Here is a 14,122-nt window from a genome sequence, read left to right as displayed (position 1 = left end):
ACACCCCGGAGAAGATACCCGAAGACTTTGTATCCCTGGGTGAGAAGCTGAAGTGGATGGGAGCGCAGGTGGTCTTCTCTTCCATCCTTCCAGTGAAAGGCAAGGGTAGAGCCAGGGAAGATCGTATCCAAAAGACAAACGAGTGGCTACACGGATAGTGCAGAGAGATGAATTTCGGTTTCCTGGACCATGGAAAGGCAATTCAAGGACTACAGGGGCCATACGGGCTCCACCTGACCAGAAGAGGGAAGAATGTCTTCGGTAGACGACTGGCTCGCCTACTCCAAAGGGCTTTAAACTAGGTGAGTTGGGGGAGGGTACCCACTCTCATCCTGGTGTGGTAAGTAACCATCCCGGTATGGTAAGTAAGCACTCCACTACTGAGCCTGAGGTAAGTACTTTCGTTGCAGACAGTACTGCAGGGGATAAACTAACTCAAAAGGGACAAAATAACTCAAACGGGGAAATAAGGGACACACTAGATCAAATGGGAAAATCTCCACACAGACCGAGCAAACACAAAGTATGGAAGGTTATGTACATTAATGCCCGCAGTTTAGGCAATAAAATTCTGGAATTAGAGACGGAAATGAGGAGCGCCGACCTAGATGTGGTGGCAATATCTGAAACCTGGTTCTCGGATTCCCATGGATGAGATGTGGCTATACCAGGATATAATTTACTACGCCGAGACAGAGAAGACAAAAACGGAGGAGGGGTAGCGCTATATATCAAGGAGGAAATCAAAGTTACCAGAATCACAGGTGTCAAGTATACAGGGGAGTCCCTCTGGGTGAACCTTGCCAGGGGAAGTGGCAAATGCCTGTATCTGGGCATTGTATACAGACCCCCCAAACAACAGGACAACACTGTACTGTTGGGGGACTTCAACATGCCAGATGTAAACTGGAACAAACTTTCAGCTACAACCAGCAGCAGCAGAAGGCTACTAACCTCTATAAGGGGAGCACGACTCAAACAAATGGTACTGGAGCCCACTAGGGATCAGGCAATTCTAGACCTGATACTCACCAATGGAGATAGTGTCACAGAAATTTCAGTAGATGATGCATTGGCCTCCAGTGACCACAACATGGTGTGGTTTCACTTCAGGAAAGGAACCATTAGGTCGAACACATCAACAAAGGTCCTTAATTTTAAGGGCACTAACTTCAAGAGCATGGGAGATTTTGTCTATGAGGCGCTGCAAAACCAGGATACAACAGATAATGTGGAGTTAATTTGGTCAGCTCTGAAATCTACCCTACAGGAAGCAACAAATCTCTATGTAAAAGCCGTGAGCAAACGACAGAGAAATAACAAACCCCAGTGGTTCTCTGCGGAGATCTCGGAACTCGTAAAACAGAAGAAAAGAGCATTTGTATCCTACAAACAATCACAACGACTAAAAGTCAAAGAAGCTTATCTAGAGAAATCTAGAGCTGTCAAAACAGCGGTCAGAAACACCAAACTCCGGATGGAAGAAAAGTTAGCTATGAATATTAAAAAAGGGGATAAATCCTTTTTCAGGTATGTCAATGATAGAAAGAGGAATACAGACGGGATAGTGCGCCTAAGGAATCCTGATGGTACCTATGCAGAATCGGACTCCGATAAAGCCAAACTACTAAACAAATACTTCTGCTCAGTCTTTACCTGTGAGGCGCCGGGATCCGGTCCACAGCTGCAAACAAGGGAGAGCTCAGAAGACCCATTCAGGAATTTTGAATTTACATCAAGGCTCAAAGTGAACAAAGCCATGGGACCGGATAAATTGCACCCCAGAGTGCTTAGGCAATTGAGAGACGTCCTGGCAGAACCGTTAGCCGCGCTCTTCAATCTTTCCCTGAGCATGGGAAAAGTTCCATTAGACTGGAAAACACCTAACGTCATTCCGCTTCACAAAAAGGGATGCAAGTCAGAGACTGCAAATTATAGGCCAGTAAGTCTTACGTTAATAGTGTATAAACTTATGGAAATGTTGATTAAACACAAATTAGATTTGGTTCTGGACAATGGGAGGCTGAGGGATCCCCACCAGCATGGATTTACAAAGGGAAGTTCCTGCCAATCCAATCTAATCAGTTTCTTTGACTGGGTAACAAAAAAACTAGATAAGGGTAAGTCCCTGGATGTGGTGTACCTGGACTTCAGTAAAGCTTCTGATAGTGTCCCACACCGTAGATTATTGAACAAGATGAGCTTGCTGGGACTAGGAGAAACATTAACTGCATGGGTTAAAGACTGGCTCAGTGGCAGACTTCAAAGGGTGGTGGTAAATGGTACTCCCTCCGAAACGTCGTAGGTGTTCAGTGGAGTACTGCAGGGTTTGGTCCTGGGTCCAATCCTATTTAATATCTTCGTACGGGATCTGCCTCAGTGACTTCAGGGTAAAATTGCATTATTTGCCAATGACATAAATTATGTAATGTAGTGGGCGGAGGTACCGTACTCGACAGTATGACACAGGACCTACTTTTACTGGAGAAATGGTCTACTATTTGGCAGCTGAGCTTTAATGCCAAGAAGTGTAAAGTTATGCACCTTGGTAGTGGAAACCCTTGCAGAACCTACACTCTGAACGGTGAGACCTTAACTAGATCTGTTACAGAACGGGACCTGGGAGTAATCATTAGTGAAGCTATGAAGGCTGCCAATCAAGTGGAGAAAGCTTCATCCAAGGCTAGACAAATGCTGGGTTGCATCCGGAGAAGTTTTGTCAGTCGAAAGCCCGAAGTGGTGATGCCACTTTACAGGTCCATGGTGAGACTGCATCTGGAATACTGTGTTCAATTTTGGAGGCCACATTATCGAAAGGATGTGCTGAGAATAGAGTTGGTTCAGAGATTGGCCACTAGGATGGTCTCAGGACTCAAGGATCTCCCATATAAAGAACGTCTAGGTAGGTTGCAGTTATACTCTCTTGAACGCAGAGAGAGGGGAGATATGATAGAGACGTTCAAATATGTTACTGGCTGTATGGAGATGGAAGAAGACATCTTTTTCATTACAGGACCTACGGCGACAAGAGGGCATCCGCTAAAAATCAGGGGTGGGAGATTTCATGGAGACATTAGGAAGTATTTCTTCACCGAAAAGGTGGTTGATCATTGGAATAATCTTTCACTTCAGGTAGTAGAGGCCAGCAACGTGCTCGATTTTAAGAATAAATGGGATAAACATGTGAGTTCACTTCGAGGAAGTGCTTAGGGGGGTGGGTTATTCAAGTGGGCAGACTTATTCGGCCGTCGGCCCTTTTCTGCCTTTCTATGTTCACCCTCTCCAAGGTAGGGAGAATGAGAGGGCGCTCTCTAAAGTTAAAAGGGGATAGATTCTGTACAAACATAAGGAAGTTCTTTTTCACCCAGAGAGTGGTGGAAAATGGAGTGCTCTTCCGGAAGCTGTCATAGGGGAAAGCACCCTCCAGGAATTCAAGACAAAGTTAGACGAGTTCCTGCTGAACTGGAACGTACGCAGGTAAGGTTGTTCTCAGTTAGGGCACTGGTCTTTGACCTGGGGTGCCACCGCATGGGCGGACTGTTGGGCACGATGGAACACTGGTCTGACCCAGCAGCAGCAATTCTTATGTTCTTATGGGTGTAATGAGGTCTGAAGAATAAGATTATATTGCACTTGTTTGCTCTCGTTGTGTTTTACATTTCTGTTGTATTTTGAGTGAACATAAGATTTTCATCTGAGATTATTGAGTTCTTTCAGTACCTTGGGATGTAAACCTAGGGCTAGGGCAGCAAACTAATACCTAGCCCCTTGAAGATGTGGCTCTAGGGCATTGGGCCATAGGTTAGTGGCTCAAGCTACTGGACGTTATCATTTATGCTGCTTGTGAGACTGATCACAGGCAGCGCTATTCATGTATCGTGGGAACAGTGGTGCGTGATCAGGGCCTTCATGGGATTCACCCCACTCCCTGAAAGCCCTGAGGGCACTGCTCTGAATTTGATTGGCTGGGAAGGCAACATGCAGATGCTGCTCAGCCAATCAAATTCCCATCAGTACTGTCAGGGCCTTCAGGGGATTAGAAGAATCCCTAGCCCAAGAGCCCTGATTTTTTGTTGTTGTTGTTGTTTGATTGAGCTTGAAAATTGCTGATGATACAATACAGCACATTTCTGATAGTTTTATAGTTTATAGGTTTATTAACATTTGATTAAACGCTAATCATAAAATTCGAAGCGTTGTACAGTAAAATAAAACATAAAAAAGGTGGGACTAACACCGAATAACAAATGAGACCAAATATAGACCTAAGAAACTAGTCAAAGGATAACCTTGCAAACAAGAGGAGAGGAGGGAGAACTACAATTTTGTACAGGAAAGAAGACAATAAGGGAAAAAACAAGAGGGAGGGGGAGGGGGTAAAGGTAAGAAGCATCGAAATAGCAGAAAGGATAAATTACTCATATGAATTTCAAACTTCCCTTGAATTTGTCTATATTTTATTCTGCTCTGATATGAGATGGAAGGGAGTTCCAGGTCATAGGTGCTGTGACGATGGGTACCGATAATTTTTAGTGAGGGGACAAAGAGTGTATGTTGAGAGGCGGATCGTAAAGCTCCAGGAGGATCATATGGAATCAGAAGCCTGTCTATAAAAGCAAGATTGTCATTTTTTTGTGTTTTAAATGGTAAGAGAGCAATTTCATATGTAACCCGATGTGGAATAGGCAGCCAGTGTGCTTTCTTTAATAGTGGAGTGACGTGATCATATTTTTTTTTAATTTGTAATGATTTTGATGGCAGTGTTTTGGATCAGTTAAAGCCGTCTGATATCTTTTTGACATAATCCTTTATATAGTGAATTGCAGTAGTCTATTTTTGAAATAACATGGGAATGCATCAGAATATTGAGAGAGTTGGGATCTAAGCGAGAGACTAGACCTACAGAGAACTGCATATTCCAGCTCCGCCTCCTCACCCATAATAATTTAATTATATAGCATATTATTACAAATCAAACTGTATCAAGCAAAAAGTAAACAAAAAATATTTTTAAAAATTAGAGCTGTAGAGCCACACGCCACTGTGTGGAAGTCACTAGCCTCGGGACTAAACCTACAGTTTAGAAAAAAGTTGAAAACTTTTTTATTTCTGCGTGCTTTTTCGACCTGTAGCAGCGAGTAATGAGCTAGCAATCAAGTAACAGCAATGGAGATGATGGTTCTTTGTTTTGTGCTTGCCTGCTTATTGTTGGTCATATCGTTCTATGTCTATTATATGACGTTGTTCTGTTGTTTTATGGAAATAAGTGTTGCATGAGAAGGCTGTGATTTTTTTATTTGAATGTTGTATTGTACTCCGCATAGAATTGCAGGCTATGCAGAATATCAATTTTTAAAATAAATAAATAAAAATACCAAAGGTTAGTGACTCCTGCAGTGAAATAAGGTGCAGAAAAAGCTCAACTTTTACCTCACCTTAATAACTACCCCCTTAAGCCTAAACTGTATATATTAGTGCTGCCCGATTCGATTCGATTCAGCCTGTTGAATTGATTGTTTGATTCGATTCGATTTTCCTGCCCAATTGGGTGTTTTTTAAAAAACATCCTGGTGGGTTTATTTTATAACCTCTTCACCCCTTTTATAGCCTCTTCACCCCCTTTGCCTTCTCCTAACCACACTGGCGCTGTGGTATAAACAAACAAAAAAGACTTTTCCAACTCACATTTGCGGTCTAACACCAACTCTGGCAGGATACACGTTTCAATCTGACATATTGTAATCACAAAACAGAAAATAAAATGATTTTTTCTACCTTTTGTTGTCTGGTCATTATTTAAATCTTGTTGGTCCCAGGCTCTGGTTGTCTTCTGATAACTTGCTTGCCAGGGTCTCCTTCTTTCTTCTTTCTCCGTGCTAACCATCCAACTGCCATCTCTGTCCTCCCCTTCCATTTCCCTTCCCTCCCCTGGATGTCTGGCATCTTTCCTTTTTTTCGTCTCCATCCACAGATTCACCTTTTCTCAACTACCCTTTCATCCAGCATCTCTCCCTCCTTCCCCACCATCCCAGGGTCCACCATCTCTCCCTTTCTTTTCCCAACTACCCTCCTAACCAGTATCTCTATCCACCAACCATACCATCTTTTGTGTCCAACTTCTCTCCCTTTCTGTTCCTTCCCTCCCTAAATCCCATTGCCCATCATCTCTCTCTCTCTCCTCTATTTTTAGACCCATTATTTCTTCCCCCCAAAGTCCGGCATATGCACATCTCTTTGAACTCCCCCTTCCCTCCCTCCCTCCATGTACTTCTACACCAGGGCCCATTCCCCTGAAGGTCTGTCCCCCCTGAAGGTCTGCCCCTCCCCCGAATGCGTACACCTCACCCCTGAAGGCCTGCCTGTCCCCCCTAAATGCCTACACCTCACCCATGAAAGCCTGCCTGTCCCCCCGAAGGCTTGCACCCAAGGCCTGCCTATCCCCCCTGAAGGCCTGTACAACTCCCCTCCCCCAAAGGACTGCACCCCCCCCAGAAGGCCTGTATAACCGCCCCCCCCCCAGAAGGCTTGACGTCAGAGGAGGGGCAGGACCGCGGCAGAGAGAAGGTAGCTCGGAAGACCCAATGGCAGCTTGCATAAGATCGCTAGCACTAGCGATCTTATGCAGGTTGCTGAAATTAGGTAAACTGATGCCGGGAGGCCAGGGGGGAAGCCGGACAGAAGCACTTCCTGACTGACACTCCCCACTCACCCTCTAAAGCAGGAGCGGCAGCGTCCGACCAGCAAGAGGCAGTGCTGCCAATCCTGCTTTAGGGGGGCGAGGGAAAAAGGTCAGTCGCCGAATCAGGAGGCCGATTTTTTTTTTGTTTGTTTTTGAATCGATTCGAGCTGATTCACCCGAAATGAATCGGTGAATCGATTCGAATTGTGAATCGGGCAGCACTAGTGTATATGACATCCTGATATGGGTGCGTAAATCAATGCGCACAGCTGATTTGCACGAATGCTTAGCAATTACCACCTAATAAATGATGCTGATTAGCACTAGTTAAAAGTGACGTGCCTAGCTTGGTAGGCACGTTCAATAAAGTGGTGTGCATCACTTCTAGTACGTGAATCTTAAAGGGGATGTGGCCAGGGGAGGAGCCTGGGTGGAACATAGGTGTTCCTAAAAGTTAGGTGCACTATTATAGAATACACACGATCTGCGCACAGCTTAGGCTCAGGTACTTAGGCCTGGTTTTCATTGGCTTAGGGCTCCTTTTCCTAAACAGCGCTAGAGGCTTTTAGCGCAAGCAGGCAAGGTCAATGCTCTGACACTCATAGAATTCTTATGAGCATTGCAGCATTTAACTCACCGGCCCACGCTAAAAACCTCTAGTGCCATTTAGTGAAACACAGCGTTAAGTAGCTGTGCCTCAATGTTAGTGATGTAGACAGCCGCTAAGCATTATATATGGCGAGTTCCTTGTTTAGAATCTCAGTAAGTGCCATTCTGGTCGGTGCCAGGTTTTTTTAGGCACCATATATAGAATTTGGGGGGTTAATGTGTTAAAAGGGGGAAGGGATTGGGACTTGTATACCACCTTTTTGTAGTTTAACAAACACTCTCAAAGTGGTTTACAAACAGGTACTTCAAGCATTTTCCCTGTCTGTCCCGGTGGGCTCACAGTCTATCTAATGTACCTGGGGCAATTGGGGGGATTAAGTGACTTGCCCAGGGTCACAAGGAGCAGCACAGGGTTTGAACCCACGACCTCAGGGTGCTGAGGCTGTAGCTTTAACCATTGCGCCACTCTAGAAGTCATAATGTAGCAAAAATGAGCCAAGCATAGGACAATTAAGCCATTGTGACATCATTGATGAGGTTGGCTCTTATTGGTGGAATGAGACATTATGACATCACAATAGCAGCTCTGGTTATCAGAGGCTGAAACTTTTCACACTATTTATTTATTCAATATTTGATTCTGTTCTTCCAGGGGAGCTCAGAATTAGAGAATGACATGGTGGTTGTTACCCGCGGCTAGCCACGGGTAACCCGCCAAAACGGTGACCAAAAAAAAAGGTCACCGCGAGTTCGGGGACAAGGCCATTCACCGCCCCGTGGAGCGGTGAATGGTAGCACGGGGCGGTGAACAAGTAGTGAACGCGCGGTGAACGAGCGTTCGATCCGGCAGCCCACTCTCTCCCGCCAGCCGTCCATGCATCTCCCTCCCTCATTTTCCCTTACCTTTTCTTCTTGAAACTGGCGATTTCTATAAGGCTACGAGCTGTATTACAGCCGGAGCCTTGAAGTCGTGTCGCGTTGCCTGCTGGAAAAAGTCTCCTCTGACGTAACTTCCTGTTTCCGGTTGCATCGGAGGAGACTTTTTCTAGCAGGCAACCTGACGTGACTTCAAGGCTCCGGCTGTAATACAGCTCGTAGCCTTATAGAAATCACCAGTTTCAAGAAGAAAAGGTAAGGGAAAAGGAGGGAGGGAGGGAGGGAAATGCACGGCTGGCTGGCAGGAGGGAGCTGCTGGACCGCGTGAAGGGTGCTGGGGATGGGGGGATGGAAAGGAGAAGACGCTGAAGACGGTGACGGGGCGGTGAAAGAGACAGCGGGACGGTGAAGGGGACGGCAGAGACAGGGACAGGGCGGTGAAAAGACCAGCGGGGACAGGGCGGTGCAGAGGATGGTGGTCCAGGGACAGGACGGTGAAGGGATAGAATTTTTCCCCGTGTCATTCTCTACTCAGAATGTTTTAAATTTATTTAGCTGCTCAAGCATTGTTCCCTATCTGTCCCGGTGGGCTCACAATCTACCTAATGTACCTGGGATAATGGATCACAAGGAGCAGTGCGGGGTTTGACCCCACAACCTCAGGGTGCTGAGGCTGTAGCACTAACCACTATGCCACACCCTCCTCCTGCTGTAGGACATACAATGAAGACATCTGGCAGAGATATCTTACACCAGGGGTGTTAAAGTCCCTCCTCAAGGGCTGCAATCCAGTCGGTTTTTCAGGATTTCCCCAATGAATATGCATGAGATCTATTAGCGTACAATGAAAGCAGTGCATGCAAATAGATCTCATGCGTATTCATTGGGGAAATCCTGAAAACCTGACTGGATTGCGGCCCTCGAGGAGGGACTTTGACACCCCTGTCTTAGACAGATCTACTGTATATCTTTATCAGACATATACATTCAGAATGACAATAGAACCATTCTCCTTTTGAAGTCATTTTCTCTGGAGTTTTAGGACAGTTCTTGCACTCTCTCACCACCAAGAGTTGTGCTGATATACTGTACAATGATGACATTAAACCAATTGTGTAACCCAAATGAAGGCTTAGATCGGAGCAGAAATATTAAATTTGACAGACATCATCAGAGATAAGGTATGATGCAATGAAATAGTTAAATAGGCCCAGTACCTGAATAGATTGCCATCCTCTGTGCCCAGGACTGTTTGCTTGTGTTTCTTTGTGTTGTTCCATTGAACTCTCTTTAATTGTGCACTTTATCGTTTGCCAGGAGCATTATATTCAAGAAAATTCATCGTCGATGGAGAACAGATCTCTTTACAAATTCAAGACACACCCTTTGTGTCATTAGAGGTAAAACAAATTCTTAGTCTGACAATGGTTGACAATGGTTGAAAGGGATCCATTTGAAATCGGGTTCCAGATTTTTCCGGCGCTAAAATCCGGACCCATGCCCCCCCCCCCCCCCAGCCTCGCCCCCCTCAAACTGTTCACTTGTCGGGAGGGCATCTACGCATACGCTGGTGTGATGCCATGACAGGCGCAGATGCCGTCCCACCGTTGCTCCTAGCTGGAAGCTTTTCAAAACCCGGACACAATCTGAGTTTTGAAAAGCCGTCTGGACACCCAGGCATGCCCTCTGAAAAGAGGTCATGTCCGGTTGAATCCGGATGTCTGGTAACCCTAATTTGAAACTTCTGTGAGAGGAAACTATTATGCCTTTAGGTGTTTTCATATCACCAGAAAATGCCACGTTTCAAATGAGAGTCTACAGCCCTGCTTCACTTAGTCTCTCCATACTCGGCTTTTCTCCTGTTCCAACCACGGTTCCAGACCGTAACCCTTGCTTGGCCTTTCCCATTGCCCTCTGGGTGCTTCTCCTCAGCACTCACTTCTTCCCTTACTCATATTATATGGACCTACGCAGTGGCGTATATAGGGTGTGGCGCACCTTCCCTGCCCTCTTCTCCGCTTCCCGCACCTTCCCTGCCCCTCCCGCTGCACGGCATCTGCCTCTTCCCTTTCCCCATACCTCTTTAATTTTCACGGCACGAGCAGCATCACCAACTTGCTGCCCACGTTGGGGCCTGCTCTGACGTCACTTCCTAGGGGCGGGACCCGGAAGTGATGTCATTGGGAGGGCTGACACTGGTGCAAGGTTGGAGTTGGTCCTCACGCCTGAGCTAGAGGTACGGTGGGGAAGTCAAGGTGCACACGCAGCAGGGGGAGGAGTAGGGGGTGGAGAGGAGGACGGGCACTGGCGCCCTCACCAAGACGGTGCCCAGGGTGAATCCCCTCATCCCCCTTACTACACTACTGGACCTACCATATAGTCACTTACTACTACTAATCATTTCTATAGTGCTACTAGACCTACGCAGCACTATACATCAAAACACAGAAGAGACAGTCCCTGCTCAAAAGAGCTTACAAACTAATCAAGACAGACAAACTGGACGAGAAGGTGCATCAATACACAGTGCTCAGCTGGGGGAATAACATACAGCTGCATTATGATGTCATCAAGAACTCTGGGTATGACCAGATGCATTGTGATGTCACTGACTGTTGAGACAGTTTCTACTACTAATTTTTATAGCACTACTAGACATACACAGTGCTGTATATCAAAAAACAGAAGAGACAGTCCCTGCTCAAAAGAGCTTACAATTGAGTCAAGACAGACAAACTGGACAAGAAGATACATCAATACTCAGTGCTCAGGTGGGACAAACCACAAAGAGAATGACAAGACAAACACTAGTGCTTAGAGGAGTTGGAGCCTGGAGCCGACAGCATCTTCAAAGAATTGGGCTTTGAGTCTGGATTTGAGCACTGCCAGAACACTTTCTGTGGACACAGCTGGATCTCCACAATTCAGAGGAAATAAAGATGTGTTCATATCATCCTACTAAACCAGACCAGACAAGTGTGTTCTGCAGGGTAACCATATTTGTGAAGCCAAAAAAGAGGACCCATGGCCGCACCCCTCCTCTAGGCGGTTGCCTGCTGTGCCCATGATATATCAGACTTTCAGTTGTGAGTGGAGCAGACTAACCCTTGAGTTGATAACCATGTGGAAACAACATTAAACAGTCCTCCACCCAGCCTGGAACAGATCTGAAGCAGCAGGGGCAATTGCAAACACTAACCAAACCCCAGGCCCTGTGGGCTTTATTTCAAAGCCTAGCCAGGGAAACTAGCTCTCTTTCCTAGGGTTACCAGATTTTCCAAACGGAAAATCCAAACTCCTAGACCCGCCCCCCCAGGCCCGCCCATTATGCCCAGCCCAACCCCCAATCCTGCCTAGCCCCGCCCCTCAAAAGGAGGACATGTCTGGTGAAATCTGGACGTCTGATAACCCTACTCTTTCCTGACCATTGCCAGGTTCAGTACCTTTCCCTCCCAGCCTTTTAAAAACATTCAGCAAAAGGTCACATATAACAAACAATCCCAGAAGTCTCAGCAATACACTTCTCCCTCCGTATTCGCTGTGATAGGGACAAGACCGCAAATACAAAAAAAAACGTGAATAACTTTTTCCTATGTTATTCACTGTTTTCCATTAAAAACCATCGTGAATATGGTGAAACCGCGAATAACATGGTGGGAGACCTGGCCTGTTCCTGAACGAGAGGCAAAACACGGTGAAGAAAGTGCCGGGAATCAGCGATTTTCTCTGTAAATGCTTGGAATCAGCGATTTCTCTATGCAAGCTGATGTAATTTGGTGGGAGGAGCCAGCAAGCTAAAAACCGCGAATGCTGAAACCTGCAAATACACAAGTTACAGATTGTCACCCCCCCCCAAAAAAAAAGCCCTCTACTGCTGCAGAATCAGCTCTGGAACTACGAGTCCAGCCGGCAGTGGCGTATCTAGCATATTTGACACCCAGGGCGATCTTTTTTAACACCTTCTCCTCGGTATGAAAAAAATATATTTTTAGTAATAATCCACAAGTCACACCTAGGAAAAGGCAGCATTTTAACCATTGCAGGGAGCGCTAGAACATCAATACACCCATCGTAATGCTAAACAAGCCAGATTAGTACAGATCGATCCTGCACAGTCAATTCCAACAGAAAAGCATTTCTTCTTGGCGGAGCCACTGTCCGCACTCTTCAACCTCTCCCTTAGTACAGGCAGCGTCCCGTTGGACTGGAGGACGGCTAACGTCATTCCACTCCACAAGAAAGGCTCAAAGATGGAGACAGCAAACTACAGACCAGTGAGTCTAACATCGATAGTGAGCAAACTAATGGAAACTCTAATCAAACACCAATTGGATAAGATCCTGGATGAGGAGAATCTACGGGATCCCCGACAACATGGATTTACTAAGGGGAGATCGTGCCAATCTAACCTGATCAGCTTCTTTGACTGGGTGACGGGGAAGCTGGATATTGGGGAGTCCCTGGACATCGTGTACCTGGACTTTAGCAAAGCATTCAATAGCGTACCACACCGCAGGTTGCTGAGCAAGATGAGTTCTATAGGATTAGGTGACACATTGACGCAATGGGTTGGGAACTGGCTTGGAGGTAGGCTCCAAAGGGTGGTGGTGAACGGCACCCCCTCCGAAATGACGGAGGTGATTAGTGGAGTACCACAGGGCTCAGTCTTGGGCCCAATCCTATTCAACATCTTTATAAGAGACTTGGCAGAAGGGCTTCGAGGTAAAATAACATTATTCGCCGATGACGCCAAACTAAGTAATGTAGTAGGCAAATGCACAACAGACGAAGATTCAGTGCCCGACAACATGATGCATGACCAACTCCTACTGGAGCGATGGTCTAGGACATGGCAACTCAAATTCAATGCCAAAAAATGCAAAGTTATGCACCTGGGCAGCCAAATTCCATGCAAGTCTTATACCCTTAATGGCGAGATCCTAGCAAAAACGGTAGCAGAACGAGACTTGGGGGTAATCGTCAGCGAGGACATGAAGTCTGCCAATCAAGTGGAGCAGGCTTCGTCCAAGGCAAGACAAATCATGGGCTGCAGACGAAGGGGTTTCGTCAGTCGTAAGGCGGAAGTCATTATGCCATTGTATAGATCCATGGTGAGGCCCCACCTGGAATACTGTGTGCAATTCTGGAGGCCGCATTATCGCAAGGATGTGCTGAGACTGGAGTCGGTGCAAAGAATGGCCACCCGGATGGTCTCGGGACTCAAGGATCTTCCATACGAAGAACGGCTTGACAAATTACAGCTATACTCGCTCGAGGAGCACAGAGAGAGGGGAGACATGATCGAGACGTTCAAGTATCTTACGAGCCGCATCGAGGCGGAGGAAGATATCTTCTTTTTCAAGGGTCCCACGACAACAAGAGGGCATCCGTTGAAAATCAGGGGCGGGAAACTACGAGGTGACACCAGGAAATTCTTTTTCACTGAAAGAGTGGTTGATCGCTGGAATAGGCTTCCACTACAGGTGATTGAGGACAGCAGCGTGCCTGATTTTAAGGCCAAATGGGATCGGCACATGGGATCTCTTCACAGGGCAAAGGTAGGGGAGGGACATTAAGGTGGGCAGACTAGATGGGCCGTGGCCCTTATCTGCCGTCTATTTCTATGTTTCTATGTTTCTTCCACAAACACAGAACACAGATACTCTCACCCAGTATAGAATAAGTAACTGCAAACTAAAGATAGTATATGTGGATGATGAAACTGCACCCTAAGAAGCCAGATTCTGCATAGAATGCATCACCACAGCTGCTCCTTGTGACCCTGGGCAAGTCACTTAATCCCCCCATTGCCCCAGGTACATTAGATAGATGGTAAGCCCACTGGGACAGAGAGAGAGAAAATGATTGGGAATAAATTCATGTAAAACCATTCTGAGTTCCCTTGGGAGAACAATCTAGAAAATGGAATGAATAAATAAATAAATAGATAAACAGTGA

The 14,122-nt window shown here is 46.3% G+C and overlaps 1 protein-coding gene across 1 annotated transcript in view; it reads left to right on the top strand.

The window, feature by feature from the left end:
* Positions 1-14,122, top strand: part of LOC117361242 (ras-like protein family member 11A-like) — a 64,791-nt gene that overhangs the window by 24,837 nt on the left and 25,832 nt on the right. The window contains exon 3 of the mRNA XM_033946312.1: positions 9,482-9,564. Within this exon, the coding sequence (XP_033802203.1) occupies positions 9,482-9,564 (83 nt within the window). The remainder of the gene's footprint in view (positions 1-9,481; positions 9,565-14,122) is intronic.

Source organism: Geotrypetes seraphini, chromosome 5 (genome assembly GCF_902459505.1).
Source record: "Geotrypetes seraphini chromosome 5, aGeoSer1.1, whole genome shotgun sequence".
Lineage (NCBI taxonomy): Eukaryota > Metazoa > Chordata > Amphibia > Gymnophiona > Dermophiidae > Geotrypetes > Geotrypetes seraphini.
Note: the sequence above shows the minus strand (reverse complement) of the source record. Positions and strands in the feature narration are given on the sequence as shown.